At 35.3% G+C, this 19,610-nt stretch overlaps 1 protein-coding gene across 1 annotated transcript in view; it reads left to right on the top strand.

The window, feature by feature from the left end:
• Nucleotides 1–19,610, top strand: part of LOC133326721 (uncharacterized) — a 61,235-nt gene that overhangs the window by 25,635 nt on the left and 15,990 nt on the right. The window contains exons 2-3 of the mRNA XM_061535337.1: nucleotides 6,580–7,029; nucleotides 18,032–18,371. Coding sequence (XP_061391321.1) covers nucleotides 6,580–7,029; nucleotides 18,032–18,371 — 790 coding nt within the window. The remainder of the gene's footprint in view (nucleotides 1–6,579; nucleotides 7,030–18,031; nucleotides 18,372–19,610) is intronic.

Below are 19,610 nucleotides of genomic sequence, written 5' to 3'. Positions count from 1 at the left end.
AGAACTGGAAATGCTAAATTGCAGCTACATAGGGATATTATGTCAAAATTTGGACCCATATGGAAAATTTTCTGCAAACATGTTTTTCATTCTCCAACTAAAATTCTCAAATACCGAAAATGGGACAGATCATTATTGTGTCTTATCCACAAAATTTACCTATGTATATTTAAAAATGTCTGTATAGATCTTTTCCATCCTCCAAGAACCCACAATCACATATTACTGTCACAGCAGGTTGACAACTTCTCAACCTCGTACACCGATTTCAACTTCTGAACCTCGTACACCGATTTCAATTTCCAGTTTTCATTTCTTGAAACCCGTCACAGTTCACTTAGCATTTGTGTCAGATTGGACTAGCCGCTAATTCATTAATCGCGAAAATATATTAGTTCTACAATGGATTCTTATTAGCCTTCGTCACATAATCTGACGTTTGTTTTTCTGTTTTCTTGCCTCATACGTCTGCCGGCTTCATTATCCAGGTCAGACCATACTCCTTACCATGTTTCTTCATATTGGCCACACCATCGTCTTTTTCAATCGTAACACCAGATTGAACTTATTTATGTGAATTAGAATATTATATAGGTATGCTTTCACTTAACCTTCAATTATGTAAGTTCTTACTCGTATTACCGACATGTGGGTACCACTGTAGTTATATGTGGGTCCCACTTTAGTTGTGGATTTATACCGCTAATGCACAAAATAGTACGATAGCGGTGATTGCCTAACACGTTTTCTCTTTGTCTCTCTTTGCATCAGTCATTTTCGTTGATGATCTCTCAGTTACGCTCTCACGCACTTACTCTTAATATAGTTCTGTTCAACTCTGATTTATACCCACCTTTTAGGGTCTCTCATACGGGGGTTGAGAAAATATTAAAGGGTCCCTTTATGGATTTACGGTACAACTTTTTTTTAAAAAATTGTGATTATATTGGTGGTTATAAAAAAATTGTAAAGTGTGTCCCCTTATAGTGTTTCGAAGAAAATTTCAAAGCGTATTCTCTTATGAATTTTTGATACAAAATAAAATTGTAAACTTTCAAAAAAAAAAAAAATCAAAAATATATATTTATACAAAAATATACATCTTACATTGACATTCAAGTGTTGTACTCAGACAGGTCAGGATGCATTTAACAGCAATTGAGCTAAACACAACTTTGTAGGGTGAAGACAGGCCAGGATGACTTTAACGGCGATATAAACCGAACTCCACTTTCCAGATATGTACCAAATCGAGTCTGATCCTTAAATAGGGATGCCGGAAATAATATAAATCCACAACTCACAATGTTCTCTCACATCTAAATCGAGGAGAATTTACATGAGATTTTCCGTAGGTCAAATTCGACAGAGGACAATCATCTATTTTAACTGGCTGTCATCTATAAAATTTGTTACCCAAATTTACAAAATTCGGGTAACAAATTTCCATAAAAATTATTAATTATTAATTTATGGTATTTTTAGGGTTTTTTGAGACGTTTTACAACCTAATTGGGTGCAATTTGATATTTTCGGTTCTATGTTTGTACGTGTCCCTAATATGAAGAAACCCACCTTTTCCTTTTTTTAGTTTTACAAAAATTTGGCTTCGAATGTGATTGTAATTTACTATTCCTTGTGGCCTATGGGTTACAAAATATCCTTGGAAAACGTAGTCGAATTATAGCTATACTTATTTGCTGTTTTCTTTATATAAAAATTCTACGATTATTCGGTTAGGACAAAAAATTGACACGGTCGTTTAACGACCTGTTCATTAATTTTATATATTCATAGGCAAATAAAGCAAAGCACATTGTCCAAGATTCCATTTGAAACGAACAAACGTTGGCTATTTGGGACAAATTTATTGAAATCCCACGAACATATAAATATTTACCGAATTAAACGAAACTTAATACACTTGAATGGAGACTCAATTAAATACTCTGTACAAAATTTCATCGCAATCGGACAAACTTTGGGTATTTGGTGCACCATGTAGATGAAATCGGCCGAAATTATATAGGGAAATTATCAACAAAACTTACATTAAACGCCATAAAAATAAATCAAATATATATCTGCGCAATATCGACCGAAAAATTATATGGGTGTTAATCTAAATCTGAACATATTTCTATACCGTTATTCTAGACTTAATTCAATAAGTCATCCAAAATGTCATCTCAATCAGACAAATGTAGGATGATTGGTGCATCACTTACAGACAATCGGACTAACATATATATGTAAGCTATATCGAAATCTGGACCAATGTTCAAGAAACTTTTCACACGTTACTTGAGACTTAATACAATACCATACTTCAAATTTTGTCTGAATTAGACAACCTATGGGAGTTTAGTTCACCATTTATATGAGCTATATCTAAATCTGAACCGATCTAATTCAGTACGCTATGCCGAATGTCATCTCAATCGAATATATATTGGGTGTTTGATGAACAATTTACATAAAACAGGAAGAAAATATATTAGGTTGGGGAAAAAGAAATCCATTATTTTTTTCGGCAGACAGATAGATAAATTTCTCGTAAAGTATCGATCAAATTTATGCTCGTTGGAAGGGTGACATTTCGCAGTAAAAAATTATTTTGCTGTTTTGTGTTTGGTGAATTCAGTTGTTAAAAAGGAAGTAAAGAAAGGGAAGAGCTAAAAATCGGCATCTGAACCGATTTGTACAAAACCTCACATACATCAATTTGAACCTAATACATTACGCTGTGTAAAATTTTATATCAACCGGGCAACTCTATATGGAACCTATATCTAAATCTGAACATATGTTTATTAAATTTGTCATTTCGTTTGCAACACCTAAAAATATTCACCAGAGACAGAGCAGAAATAGTGCACAGGCATTGCTAATGTCCACGTTTTGGTGTAATTCAGTTCAGTAATTCAGTACTCTGTGCAAAATGTTGTCCCAATCGGACAAATATTGGGAGTTTGGTGCTTCATTCACCTACAATCGGACGAAACTATATATGGGAGCTATAACTAAATCTGAATCGATTTAACAAAACTTGGCAGACATCAGTCTGGACTTAAATCAGTACTCTGTCCAAAATTTTGTCTCGATCGGACATATATTGGGAGTTTGGTGCTTCATTCACCTACAATCGGACGAAACTATATATGGGAGCTATAACTAAATCTGAATAGATTTTAATAAAACTTTGCAGACATCAGTCTGGACTTAATTCAGTACTCAGTGTCTCGATCGGACAAATATTGGGAGTTTGGTGCACCATACACAGAAAATTGGACGAAACTATATATGGGAGCTATAGCTAAATCTGAATCGATTCTAACAAAACTTCGCATACATAAGTATGGACCTGATTCAGTACGCTGTGCAAAATATTGTCCTAATCGGACAAATATTGGGAGTTCGGCGAATCATTTACATAAAATCGGACGAAACTATATATAGGAGCTATATCTAAATCTGAACCGATTTTCTCCAATTTGAATAGGATTCGTCCTTGGGTCTAGTAAGTGAACTGTGTCAAATTTCATCCAAATCGGATCATAAATGCGACCTGTAGTTTGTTCACAAAAATACATGGACGGACAGACGGACATGCTTAAATCGACTCAGAAGGTGATTCTATGCATATTCTCAAAAGGAACCATGGGTCTATCTCGATTCCTTTTGGCTGTTACAAACATATGCACAAAGATATAATACCCTGTACCACAATGTGGTGAAGGGTATAATTATTAATATTGATCTATGTTTCAGGGTAGCCACCACAGTATTCGGTATTTAGGCGATTTTCGACACGTGTTTCAGCTGCATTGGCTATAATATGGTATTTCGGGTTCTCATTGTATTAACAATCCTTATACTACCAATTATATCTCACATCTCTTTACTAAAAATTATGTCTCTACCCAAAATGATCAATATTGATCCCCGTTTTGGTATAGTCCCTTAAAACGTTAGCCCTCTATTATGATTTTTTTCATGTATTTTATGGTATATTTAAGGCCCTATCGTAACATGAGTTTTCTCCTAGGAGTTCCCATTAATTTCACATATTTTGAATGTCATCCTCATGGTGGAGGGTATAAAAATAGTTTTAACTTGTTTCAACATAAATAGGGTTTGTCCCTAGGCGACCTGTACTTTGTTTACAATTTAACATGGACAGACATTTTCTGCAAATACGTTTTTACCCACCAGAATGCCAAATGACAGTCACTTCTGTTGAATAATTCCACTAGGACCATACAAAGGCATAAAATGAGTCAGGACCTTATATTTTAGGGGGTTATGTCAAAACATAAACCTATATTTAAATATTCTAGACAGTAGTTCTACCGAAAGAGGTGCGGTACCGAACTCCATTAAAATAAGTTGTAATTTATGTTTCACATAAATTACTATTGCTCCTAGGACTTTTTGCATTAAAAATAGGACATGTCAGTCCACATTTTGATATAGCATCATATAAGGGCAACTATATTATGAGGTATTTTTATACCCTTCACCACTCTGTGTTTGTGCATATGTTTGTAACAGGCAAAAATAATCGAGATAGACCCATGGTTCCTTTTGAGAATATGCATAGAATCACTTTCTAAGTCGATTTATGCATGTCCGTCTGTCTGTAGATGTTAAATTCTAAACAAAGTACAGGTCGCATTTATGATCCGAATTGGATGAAATTTGGCACAGGTCACTTATTCGGCCCAAGGACGAACCCTATTGAAATTGGGAAAAATCGGTTCAGATTTAGATATAGCTCCCATATATATATTTAACCGATTTAATGTAAACGGTCCCTATATATCTTTCGATTTGCACGAAATTTGGTACAGGCTAATGAATTAGGTCTAGAATGATGTGTGTAAAATTTCATAAAAATCGGTTCAGATTTGGATATAGCTCCCATATATATTTTCGTCCGATTTAAGGTAAATTGTGTAACCAAAGTCCCTATATATCTTTCGATTTGCACGAAATTTGGTACAGCGTAATGAATTAGGTCTAAAATGATGTGTGCAAAGTTTCGTGAAAATCGGTTCAGATTTGAATATAGCTCCCATATATATATTTGTCCGATTTAAGGTAAATTGTGTACCAAAGTCCCTATATATCTTTCGATTTGCACGAAATTTGGTACAGCGTAATGAATTATGTCTAGAATGATGTGTGTTAAGTTTCGTGAAAATCGGTTCAGATTTGGATATAGCTCCCATATGTATTTTCGTCCGATTTAAGGTAAATGGTGTACCAAAATCTCTATATATACTTCGATTTGCACGAAATTTGGCATAGCGTACTGACGTAGGTCTAGAACGATGTGTGTTAAAGTTTGTGAAAATCGGTTCAGATTTAGATATAGCTCCTGTATATATTATCGTCCGATTTTCGGTAAATAGTGCACCAAAGTCCCTTTGTATCCTTCGATTTGCACGAAATTTTGCATAGCGTGCTGAATTAAGTCTAGAATGATGTGTGGTGAGTTTCAGGAAAATCGGCTTAGATTTCGACATATCTCCCATATATATTTTTGTCCGATTTTATGTAAATGGTGCACCAAGGTTCCTATATATATATATATCCTTCGATTTGCACAAAATTTGGCATAGCGTGCTGAATTAAGTCTAGAGAGATGTGTGTTAATTTTCATGAAAATAGATTATATTTTTAACAACGCGGCGTACCGAATAGCGTGTATCAATTTTGCTATAAATCGTTATCCATAAATTTTCCCCATGTTACGCAGGCGGCTCTAAATCTGCTCGAATGAAATGTTAGGATAGGTCGGAGAAAGAGTGAACATAGGCATGCAATTATTAGGATACATATGTACAATATACCCAAAGTGGTGAAGGGTATCATATAGTCGGCCCAGTCCGACTTTACTACTTTCCTTACTGGTTAAGTACGTTTTACGCCCAATTTGGTTTAATTTAATATTTTTCGTTCTTAATGGATGACACTTTTCCTACCATAAAATCGAAGTGAAATTTGGCTTTTCGAAACCATGGGGCACAAATAAATTCTTCACAGAATATTTTCAAAGTAAGTTAATCTTACTACATAGCCCCATACAAAGGCTAGGAACCATTTTAGGTATGTTGAAGATCCTATCCCAATTGTTCACCTGCCAGCCTTTTTTTATGACATAATCTCAATATAAATGTCCAGCTCATGGTGGAGGGTATAAAAAGTTAGGTTCGTCCCAACCTAAAGAGGTTTTTACTTGTTTTTGGTTAAGAAACAACAAGGATTAATACAGAATATTGTGTCTATCGTTCTCTTTCTATCCGCCGTCGGAGGCACAGTATCCCCACTAGTCATTATAAACCAGTCATTAATTCTAACCATAACTGAGGCAATGTAATCAAACAGCTGCAACAGTATCTTTCTTAATTCCATACAAATAAAGCTAACAAAAGGCAACCATACTTGAATTACAACATTATTAAATTACCATAACCATTTATTTAAGCTCATCATTAAACAAATTAAATACACTTCTTGTTAAAGAACATTAAACATATTACAATTTCTCTCTTCCTTTCATTCTATTTGCAGTGTCCTTTGCCTTTTGAGCTGGGCAGCGAATGTTGATGGTGAAAAGACACAATTAACAAAAATGCAAACAGAGGCAGAGCATGGCAACAAAAAGGATACATCATCATCCGCATCCTCGTCGTCGACAATTGTAACACTGCCACTTACAACGACAACAACAACGGCATCAACATCACCACAGTCAAACATTTACCGAATTAAAAGACTGAATCTGTCAAAGGATAAACCGAAATTACGTAAACAACAACAACAACAGCGAATAGAAGGACATCAGCAACAATCATCTCTTATCCAACAGGACCCTGACCATTATGTCGACAAATCAAAGGCAAACATCAAGGATACAACGGCCATGTCAGGTGATACTCGTCCAGCTGGCAAATCGAAGGGAAAGAAAGTGAAAGGCCTGGGAGGAAAAAATTCCCACAGCTTAAATAAGAAGCTATTAAAGTGAGTAGAGTGATGCGATTTAATTGAATTTCCCCAGTCATTATTTTATAATCCGGTGAAAGGTATACAAATGATGTGCTCTTTAATAGATTCTGCATTTTAGAAAGAAGAAAAACATTTCATCATTGCCTGTTTAGTGATTGACGTCTATTTTGGACAAATTCTCACATAATTATTTTAGACTGGACTTGAAATGTTAATGGTGGTGAATCTTCAGTCATTAATCATTCAAGCACACACGTTCACGTCCATTGATCTGCCCAGTCTCTGATTGTTTTATTAGCTTCTCAACGAAGAAAATAAGTCAAGGGTATCATTAGGTGGTACCATAACAGATATTCACAAAAAACACACACAGAACAATATTCAGTTGTATTGTTTTTATACAAATTAATTATGTTAAATTTTCTTTTGTTTCAAAAAAATGACGAATTATTTTAAGAAATATTTCAAATAATTGTGTTTGCAAATTGACGTTTTGAAACTCTGGGAAAAGTTTGCTCAGAATAATTGTTTTCAGCTTTAACAATAACCAATTTGAATTCTCAATTCCGCATGCCATTGAGATTACTTAATATTCCCAAATTCTATAAAATTGCGAGAGTTGATATTTATATTTCGGGACCATAGATTTAGATGGACAATTTTAATTATTTTATGAAAAAATTTGGCAATTTGGCAATTTTTCGTTATAACTAAAAGTACTCCTAAAATGGGACCTTCTTTTAAAAATTCCGAAACATTTGGAGGGTAAAAAGTGGGTTAAGGGCAAACACTATTGTTATTATATATATATATATTTATTATTGTTAATATTACATATCTAAAACATTAAACTATATATATTTTACAAAATTTAGGCGTTACTTATTAAATACTAATCACATTCAGAATCCGAGTTTTGATCTGAATTGGATCCTCCAGTAGTTTAAGGACTTCTTCAGATAGTGGCTCAATATATCGATGGTTAAGAGATGCACTACGAGACAAACTTGATATTTTTGGATCAGAAGAAAATAGCAACCTATTGAAAAGATCCCTCATTGTTTCCTCACGACTAATTTTTTTTCCTGTAGTTCCGAAAGTCCTTATTTGGCTTCTTCAGACAACATTCCTATGGGCAAAGCTGCACATTTAATTATATCAGCCAATTTCCATGCTGACGCTCCATATGTTTTTTGTTTCTTGTGGCGGTCATCCATTTCGTTTTAAATCGCGTACATAGCTGTTCGACAAATCCCTTTAGCGTTTGCATAATCGATAGCATTAACTCCAAGTCTATTTAATATATATTCTTTTACATCAGAACCATTTTTAGATTTTAGCCAAACTTTAAAGAGCTGTCTGTACAAAATTGACATTTTTCCACTTCACTTGCTTAATAACTAAAATAAATCGCTATTCACTTGTTTATAACTTGTAAAATCCCGTTCTTTGACACTTATTGAATGAGAAAAATCTATGAATGAACATTTGTTAAATGCGGATTTTTCATTCATAGGTAGAAAAATCTATAAATAATATGTATTTTTGCATTCATAGGTAACTGATACCTGACCTGACGACCGATCCTAACGAAATTCGAATGACAAAGTCATCCGAAGCCATGTCAGTCATTGGAATCTGCGCTTGATTCAAAAAGTAAATGGAAAGTTATCAATGACATTGGTCTAGGAAAATGTATGGCTCGCGAAACGTATCATGGTGATGTGGACGAACTCAACGAAAAGTTTATTAACGTACCTTCTCTAGACACTGACCCGTCTTACTATGGATTTAACTCAGGGACATTAAATGATCTATCTAGTGATGGGAATTTTGAATTTCACGGTGTTTCAAATAATGAAGTTCTTAAATGCTTTAAAGAAGTTACTTCTAACGCCATTGGTCCTGACGGAATTGACCCTAAGTTTGTACGAATACTACTCCCTTCTGTACTGCCATACATAACATATCTCTTTAATTCCATACTCACTTCCAGCACATTTCCTAGTCGTTGGAAGCATGCAAAAATCATACCTATACCAAAATCAAATTCGGATTTTCGCCCAATTGCAATTCTGTGCTTCCTTTCAAAAATATTCGAAAAAATCGTGCAGGAACAAATGTCCGAGTATCTTCAAAGAAACTCACTGCTCAGTAATGTTCAATCTGGTTTTCGTGCGGGGCACAGCTGCACCACTGCTCTTATAGAAGTTTCAGAGTCTATAAGGTGCGAGATTGACGAAAATAAGATATGTTTTCTTGTTCTGCTTGATCACTCAAAAGCATTTGATACCGTCGTCCATCAAAACTTGTGTTTTAAACTTCGTCGTTTTTTTAATTTTTCCACAACTTCTACAAAACTAATTTCGTCCTATCTCTCAAATAGATCTCAGTCAGTTTACACTGGAACCTTGATCTCTAAACCTATGGCTGTAAAAAAAGGAGTCCCCCAAGGATCCATCATAGGTCCACTCCTCTTCTCCTTATATGCGAACGATCTTCCTGATCAACTTCACCATAGTCAAGCACACATGTACGCAGATGATGTGCAAGTATTTTTGAGTAGCTCCCTAAACAATATAAGTCCGTGTGTAGAAATTCTTAATCAGGATCTCTCTAGATTATGCGAGTGGGCTAAAGCTAATGGCCTATTATTGAATCCGCTTAAATCAAAATGCTTGATCATTCACAAAAACAGAAAAATGTCATTGCAGCATACTGACATTCTTGTCAACAAAGAAAAAATCGAGCTGGTATCCAGCGCCAAAAATCTTGGAGTAATTTTCAACAAATTATTAAGCTGGAACAACCATATCACTGCTATCGTAGGACAAACCTACTCAAAATTAAGGGCTCTGTGGCTAACACATTCATACACACCTCCAAATATTCGCTGTCTGCTGGCCAAAACTTTCCTAGTTCCAAGCTTATTGTATGGTTGTGAGCTGTTGCCAATTGTGATTCCCTCTGTCGTCATAAATTAAATGTCGCATTTAATAGCATAACACGATACGTGTATGGCCTAAGTAAGAGACAAAATGTCTCACAGTATTCTAAATCCCTGTATGGAGTAAATTTCGACTCACTTCTTAAAATCAAATCTCTACAACTCCTTCATAGAACTATTCTCAAACAAAAACCAACGTACCTGTTCGAAAAAATTACATTTGCAAGATCACATAGGGGAAGAAAAATTATACCTTTTCGTCGGAAGAGCCTGGTTTCTGAGAGACAATTTTACATTGGCACGATACGCGATTGGAATGCTCTACCATCTGATTTGCAATGCATTAACAATATAAGTAATTTCAAAAAACGGCTTGTACAACATTTTTCATAATTGAAAACGTTAGGTTTGATCATACAATTTATTTGATTTACTAATCGTTCTTTTTATTAACAAATGTAATAGGAACATTTTTATTTATTTTTTATTGTAGTTCAATTTTTTTTAAATTATCTCAACTCAATTAATCATATTTATTATTTTCCATAATGTATCCTTTTCCATAATGTATCCTTTTCCATAATGTATCCTTTTCCATAATGTATCCTTTTTCCATTCTTACCACTTTTATAATATCTAAGATACTTATTATTAAAGACTTATAAGACTTTTGTCTTGTTGTACAGGAAAAACATTAATTAACTTAATAAATAAAATAAATAAGCCCCATAAAAGGTTTAATAAAAGTCTATAAACTCCACCTCCACGAAAATCATAAATATAGGTAAAACAGTGTATATATGAATGTTACACCAAAGATATTTTTCCAGGGTTCATAAAGTGGACCCTTCACCTGCGGTATTTTGAAGACTCTTACAACCGATTTCGTTGTAATTTCAATTTTTATTTAGAAAGACATTTGTGAATAAATGTATATTCAGTGCATGAGTTTAAAATCAACGTTTGGAGCAGCTTACTTAAATACCCTCATTTTCATACTCACACCCAGTACTCTGGAAACTTAGGATGGACATTTTGAACTTGTTTTTTCTTATCTGCTATGCTGTGATCTATTCCAAGTCATATTTGATGAATTATATAAAAAAAAATCAAAATTTTATTTGAAGAAAATCCTAAAAAAAGCTTCCTACACCAAATTGGCATAGTTTAAAAAAAATTGCCATAAATCCGAGAGTCACAGGAAGTCGCAGGAAAAAATTTAGTATGATGTTCTAGACAGACGCACAAGAAAAATAAAATAAAAATCAACACAGAACTCGACTGCACTCCATACTAAAACTCTATTTTAATTGAAGGAATTTAAAAAAACGGACCTTACATATATTTTTGCTCGAAACATCTAAATTAAAATAACGTATGGGTTATTTAACTATTTCATTTAATTAAATACCAATACTTTATATCAAAAATGGACAAAATTTTATAATAATATATTCACAGAATGCACACGACCATCGCAATTTTATAGCTAAAAACCAGTAAGGAAAGTAGTAAAGTCGGACGGGACCGACTATATGATACCCTTCACCACTATAGGTATATTAAAGAGGACTATTAACATGAAATTGGATAACATGAAATTGGATGACTCTACCTAGATCTATCCATAAAGTATGTAAATCGACTTCAAACAAATCTAAATAGGTCATCCGTTGGACTATGTCTGTACTTCTACAAATCGCAACTACGTAATTATATGCTCAATTTAGTAAGTTGTGCAAAATTTGATGTCAATCTGATTAACTGAGGAGTTTGATGCCCAATTTACTTGAAATCGGGCGAAAATATATATGAAAGCTCTATCCAAGTATTAAGCGATTTCAAACAAACTTGTCACAGGTTAGGTTATACTAATTTCAGATCGTTTTGTTCCTATCAGTCCACTGGTTCCATGGTGCGTCAAATTCTATAATAAAAGGGAGCTATATCTAAATCTGGACCGATTTTCACGAAACTTGGCAGACATCACTCTAGGCTCAATTCAGTACGTTATGCCAAATTTCGAAAGATATATAGTGACTTTGGTGCACTATTTACATGAAATCGAACGAAATCGGACGATTGTCTCGAAACTTGGCAGACATCACTCTAGGCTCAATTCAGTACGTTATGCCAAATTTCGTGCAAATCGAAAGATATAAAGGGACTTTGGGGGCACCATTTACATGAAATCGGACGAAACTATATATGGGAGGTATATCTAAATCTGCACCGATTTTCTCAAACCTTGGCAGACATCATTCTAGGCTCAATTCAGTACGTTATGCCAAATTTCGTGCAAATCGAAAGATATATAGGGACTTTGGGGCACCATTTATATGAAATCGGACGAAAATATATATCGGAGCTATATCTAAATCTAGACCGATCTTCTCGAAACTTGGCAGACAACACTCTTGGCTTAGTTCAGTATGATATGCAAAATTTCGTGCAAATCGAAAGATATATAGGGACTTTGGGACACCATTTACATGAAATCGGACGGAACTATATATGGGATTTATATCTAAATCTGAACCGATTTTCTCAAAACTTGGCAGACATCATTCTAGGCTCAATTCAGTGCGTTATGCCAAATTTTTTGCAAATCGAAGGATATATAGGGACTTTGGTGCACCATTTACATGAAATCGGGCGAAACTATATATGGGAGCTATATCTAAATCTGGACCGATATTCTCGAAACTTGGCAGACATCACTCTAGGCTTAATTCAATACGTTATGCCAAAGTTCGTGCAAATCGAAAGATATATAGGGACTTTAGGGCACCATTTACATGAAATCGGACGAAACTATATATGGGAGCTATATCTAAATCTTGACCGATTTTCACGAAACTTGGCAGACATCATTCTAGACCTAAATGATTAGGCTGCACCAAATTTCGTGCAAATCGAAAGATATATAGGGACCGTTTACATTAAATCGGTTAAATATATATATGGGAGCTATATCTAAATCTGAACCGTCCGTCTTTTTTCCAATTTCAATAGGGTTCGTCCTTGGGCCAAACAAATGAGCTGTGCCAAATTTCATCCAATTCGGATCATAAATGCGACCTGTACTTTGCTCACAAAAATACATGGACAGACAGACGGACGGACGGACATGCATAAATCGACTTAGAAAGTGATTCTATGCATATTCTCAAAAGGAACCATGTATCTATCTCGTTTCCTTTTGCCTGTTACAAACATATGTACAAAGACATAATACCCTGTACCACAGTGTGGTGAAGGGTATAAATACCATTTTTAACATTGGAAAAAATTTCTATTTTAATTGTGCCGTTATTCCGTTCTAGCTTATTAATTCGGATTATTTTATACGGACTTAAGTACTCTCAACACTCTACTTTAGAACTGCATTAATGTTTTAAAGTTTCCTTCAACTTCATTTTTTTATTTTCTGCCCGCTAGATCGGAATTTTTTTCCCACTGTGCGTCGGCCCATTTCTATTCCTTTCCTCCTAAACAGGGGTCAAAATTTTGAAAAATTGTATATCAATTTCATCGAAACTTTTCACATCGTAATATGTTTAACTTACCCAGAAAATGTGACGCGTCGGTCCGCCCTTTCTTGTAACTCTCCCAAAGAATTATCACTATCTATTTGAACAAAAAAATATCTGATTTGAACAAAACTAAGCACAACCTAATATTTTAACTATGACTGTATAAGGTTGAAATATGGGTCCGCCAGAAAGGGGTCAACATTTTAAAACTTGTACATTTCATATGCAACGATTTCATCGAAATTTTGCACAACGTAATATTTTTACCGTAGGGGAGACTGTGGTACATTCGGCACTTTTTTTAGAGCTCTATATCTCAGTACTTATAAAAACTTTATGTCTGGTTATTGTCGTCTGATACTTAATTATAGAAACCAAAAACATATAATAAATTTGTATTACTTAAAAAATTTTACAGTTTGCCGAATGTGGCCCTACCCGTGGTAGCTACGGTATTTGATGGCGCGGGGCACATTCGGCACCATAGTTATAACGTGGTAATTATACCCGCTGTCAGTCTGGTTGAAATTCATATCCTCTAAATGTTCCATTTTGTTTTAATATGCGATTCAAAGTTTGACCATTCTCGGGGTTAAAATTTTTTTTGATTTAATTCGAACCTACACTAATTCAAGAATGTCCCTACAAAATTTCAGTCAAAATCTCAAGAACTCTTCAAGATATAGCCGATTTATTGTGTCAGCATCAAGTGACGGCTGAAGGGCTTCTCAAACTTTAAACGCGTTTTTCTCTAAACATTGGTTTTGCGAATGGCGCTCACAATAATTCAAAAACTAATAACCCAATCGATTCGAAATTTTTACACGTTTCTCCGTGTAAACTAGGATAAGGTCAATCGGTGAAGTTCTTCCTTATTTTTTAACTTGGTTTTTTGGTAAAAAAATCGGTGATTTTCCAAAAGTATTTTTTCAATGGTCCGCCATTTCAATAATCCTAGTTTATACAAGAGCCAGACATGTACTCTTTCAACACCGATGGAATTTTCGGATTCCGATGTTCCATCGAGGAGTTATCATGCCCGCCATCAAAAATAAGGACTTTTCTTTAATAACAAAAAACAACAATAAACATTTTTTGTAAATTATTTTTCTTCCTTTTTAAATCTTCAAATATATATGTGCAAAATTACAAACCTTAACAAGCATTTGTATTCATTTACCAGCCCATTTAAAATCTTAAAAATAAAAATTCGAGAAAAAATAAATATACAATACTTCATAGACACATTTTCTTGCAGAAGTGATCCACTCTTTCCAGTACGTCCCCCACAAAGGGTCAACATTTTTAAAACCCAATTTCATTGACACTTTGCACATTATAATATATTTACTTTACATAAATTATGTCTGGAAATGGGACCCATCGATCCACTCCTTCTTGTATCTCCTCCACAAAATGGTCAAAATTATGCTGAAAATTATTTTCTAATGTCACGCGAAAGGAATATCCGATATAAATTAAACTTTGCACAGCATAATATTTCAACCATGACTGTATAAGGTTGAAAGACGGGACCCGTCGATCCATTCCTTCTTGTACCTCCCCCACAAAAGGCCATAATTTTGAAAACTTGTATATCTTATATGAAGCGAACGAATAACCCAATTTCATCGAAACTTTGCACATCGAAAATGGGACCCATTCCTTTATGTACATACATCCCAAAAAGGTCAACATTTGGATGAAAATCAATTTTAAATTGTCACGCGAACGATTTGAGCTAAATTTTGCACAGCCTATTATATTAATCATGAGTGTATAAGGCTTAAACATGGGACCCGTCGATCTATTCTTTCTAGTATTTCCTCCACAAAGAAGTCAACGTTTTTAAAACTTGTATATCTCATATGAAGCGAACCCAATATCCAATATCAGCGAAAGTTTTTTATATCCTTAGCCTTATCGCTAATGAGGGTATATACACTTTGATACGGTGAAAATGTGCCTCATCAAATTATTGCTTATAGACCTCATGTTTCCTTGGACCAAATCCGTTTCAGAAAATCTAGAGTCGATTTAGAAATGTGCGTCCGTCTGTCTGGCTGGTACGCACGATAACTCTCTAAGGGAATAATCGATTTCTTTCAAACATTGCACATCTTATTTTTGTTCCAAACCTAGTTCAAGTTCGAAGATGGGGAATATCGGTCCACTCCTTCTTGTACCTCCCCCGCAAAATGCGAAGCCTATACCAAGTCCGAAGTTGGGACCCGTCTGCCCTCTCCTCTGATCCCTCCTCCAAAAAGGGTAATTATTATATAATCTTGTAAATTTTATTTAACACCCCGAATTGATCAACATTGCATCTGAAATGTTTTTGATAAAAACATATACCTTATATAAGACGAATAATAAAACCAGTGTGTAACTCCGAAGACCGATGATATATATATACATACTTTTACTTGATTTATCGTACTTAGATTATATTATGTCCGTAGATGGGACATGTTTGTTGAATTCGTTAATCCATTAACAATTTAATGCACAAACATTGCATATTTTAATACTTTTACACAAAGATGCGAACCATCGTTTCACCATCTTCGGTACCTAAAATAGTAAAACCTGTGTAGACCTCCGCTAACAATAGGCTGAGGCTATATATTTGTCGGCAATACTGACTGACACTTTTTTACATGTCTTCTATATGTTTTTGAAATACTTCGTTGATGCGATTTCAAGTTAAACTCCAACAACTAAAGTAGATATAGCCGATTTATTGTCTTAGCATCAAGCCACGGCAAGAGTGTTTCTCAAACTTTAAACGCGTTTTTCTCGAATCACGGTTTTTAGGATTGGTGGTCACGATAACTCAAAAACTATTAATTCAATCGGTTCCAAATTTAAACACCTTGTTCTTTTTTATAATAAATGATAAGTCCTTCTTTTCGACGGCGGGCATGATCGCCGAACACTGGAACATACGAATCTCAAAATTCCAGCGCAGTTTTAAGGACTACATATCTGACTATCGGATTGCGGAATTCTAATCAACGTCTCCGAAACCCTTATATGTATGGCCAAAATGGGATATCTGTGGTGCATATATGTGTTCATGTTTTGGATGTCCTACGCCCCATATAAAAATATGCGTTAAGAGTTCGGCACATTTGAAAATAACGACGTTTTCAGTCAATTATGCTAATAGACCTTCACAAAAAAATGCCAATATACACAACCCAATATGTTAACCAAGCCCATATAATGTTTGAAGATGGGTCCACCCCTTCTGTTACCTCCTCCACAATATGTCAACATTTTGAAATTTGTAAATTTCCTATGGAACGATCATCTCTGGTACCTCTCCTGCATACGATATGTTATAGGCTGAGGATGAATATCTGTAGGCAACACCGATTGCATAATATGGTCATTGACATCTTCTCGACTTTCCTTAACGACTTTCCTGCTCAGACTAGACTCGTCAACGTCACAATCGACATTTCAAATGCCCATTACAAAAATTTTAATTTTAGTCTTTATATCAATAATATATTTCAATATTTTTTCCCGCCCCAAAATGGTCCTAGCCGCATTTTATATTTAAAGCTTTTGGTGTTCCGTTCCTCTATGTCTACATACATATATATTTCAATATTCATGTATTGCCACAAAATTTTATCAAAAATTTGGCATTTAGAAATTTCAGATGTTTGGACATAGCTCCTATTCGAAGGTCCCTTTTCATTTCAACTTTTTTTAAGTTCTTGGTTCTACGAAGACAATAACAAAACAATTTTTACATGATTTATAAATGTCACGCCCCATTTATGTTTTTTTGGGGATCATAGGGGCATTCTACCACCAAATTTGCTGTAATTTGAGTTAGACATCGACGATATGACATCACATATTTTTTTTTAAGATTATAAAATAAACGCACACATATGATAGACATAGTTCTTATTTATTCTGGATGCTGCAGACTTACCTTATTTAATTTATAGTTTTAAATATTTTTTTCTCTAAAGATGTTTGCCTTATCTTCATGCAGGCCTAGACAGTATCTCTATATCATTCAAAATTTAATTAAAATAAATTCAATTAACGAGCAGAATACTTTCATATATCACAACGAATATTATAATGGCAGCAATTCAAATTATTTTGCAATGAAAATTATGGTCACTTTGTGGTCATAACTTTTATCGTTAAAAATTAATTAAAAGAAAAACACAAACATGTTTTCAAGTTTGTGAAAAATTTTCATCCATTCAAAAAATAATTCGCGGGAAATGCTCCGCAAACAAGATTTTGTGATGAATTGGTCATCTCCTTGTTGAAATTGAATATTACCCAATGATCATTAAAATATGATTGATGGTTTGAAAAAAATGGCATAGAAGAAATTCTATGTTGAGCAACGATTTTCTTTACCACTAACTAATCGCCTTTTTTGGCTCATTATTTTTTGCCGGGGAATGGAAATTGTTTACATTTTTTTCAATTTTCCCCAATTTGTGGATTATTTTTTCTGATGGCATTTGTTTTTGGTTTTCTTTTTTTTCAGCAAATTGGGCTTTACAAAAGTCAAAGCACCAAACAGTCATAACCGAAAACGTTTGGCCGTTGAATCACGACGTCATGCCTCACCCGATGACTCACACATGTTCATTATAAAATTACCGCCAAATATGTACTATTATGCCAACCCGAAGCCATCATCTGGCAGTGGATCACCCAATGCCCTTCCATCGTCATCATCATCTTCGTCGTCGACGACATCATTCTCGGCCAACTCCGTTCTGGATAAAAAGAATTTCATCAAGTCGTTGCAGGAACAAATCCATTCATCCAATGCTGATGATTCAACAGCAGCAGCAGCCGCAAAGGATGCTAACGGAAAAAAGGTAAACAAGTTTTTCTTTCTTTCTTGCCACTTTTCTATGCCAGTTCTATAATTATTTTCTATTTCCAATTTGTTGAGTTTAAATGGAAAGTTGTAAAGAAATCTCCAAAGCAATGGAAGGAGCTCCTTAAAAGCATTTCGCTTCCAATTTGTTGATGACTTTTGGGCAGAACAAATTGCTGGATAACCCATTGAGGGGATTGGATTTGAATGGAGTCTTAATAGAGAAGAGCTTGAGGGAGTCTATGTAGATGAGAGATAGGTGGTAGTCTTTTTAGACGAGAGCTGGAGAAAGTCTCTATGGACGAGCAGAAGGGAGCCTTCGTTGGAGGTTGACTTTTTAGGCGAAATCTGGTGGAAGTTTTAATAGGCGAGCTGAAGGGAGTCTTTGTAGGCGAGCTGAAGGCAGGGGGTCTTTGTAGGCGAGTTGAAGGCAGAGAGTCTTTGTAGGCGAGCAGAAGGCAGGGAGTCTTTGTAGGCGAGCTGCAGAGGGAGTCTTTATAAACGAGCTGCAGAGGGAGTCTTGATAGACGATCTGAAGAGGGAATCTTTATAGACGAGCTGAAGGCAGGGAGTCTTTATAGACGAGCTGAAGGCAGGGAGTCTTTATAGACAAGCTGAAGGGAGGGAGTCTTTATAGACGAGCTGAAGGCAGGGAGTCTTTATAGACGAGCTGAAGGCAGGGAGTCTTTATAGACGAGCTGAAGGAAGGGAGTCTTTATAGACGAGCTGAAGGCAGGGAGTCTTTATAGACGAGCTGAAGGCAGGGAGTCTTTATAGACGAGCTGAAGGAAGGGAGTCTTTATAGACGAGCTGAAGGCAGGGAGTCTTTATAGACGAGCTGAAGGCAGGGAGTCTTTACAGACGAGCTGAAGGCAGGGAGTCTTTATAGACGAGCTGAAGGCAGGGAGTCTTTATAGACGAGCTGAAGGCAGGGAGTCTTTATAGACGAGCTGAAGGCAGGGAGTCTTTATAGACGAGCTGAAGGCAGGGAGTCTTTATAGACGAGCTGAAGGGAGGGTGTCTTTATAGACGAGCTGAAGGCAGGGAGTCTTTATAGACGAGCTGAAGACAGGTAGTCTTTATAGACGAGCTGAAGACAGGGAGTCTTTATACGCGAGCTGAAGACAGGGAGTCTTTATAGACGAGCTGAAGGCAGGGAGTCTTTATAGACGAGCTCAAGGCAGGGAGTCTTTATAGACGAGCTCAAGGCAGGGAGTCTTTATAAACGAGCTCAAGG

This window comes from Musca vetustissima, unplaced genomic scaffold (genome assembly GCF_032173495.1).
Source record: "Musca vetustissima isolate MV318-11 ecotype Yass unplaced genomic scaffold, APGP_CSIRO_Mvet_v1 utg39857, whole genome shotgun sequence".
Lineage (NCBI taxonomy): Eukaryota > Metazoa > Arthropoda > Insecta > Diptera > Muscidae > Musca > Musca vetustissima.
The sequence above is the reverse complement of the archived record's forward strand: the minus strand, read 5'-3'. Positions and strand labels throughout refer to the sequence as shown.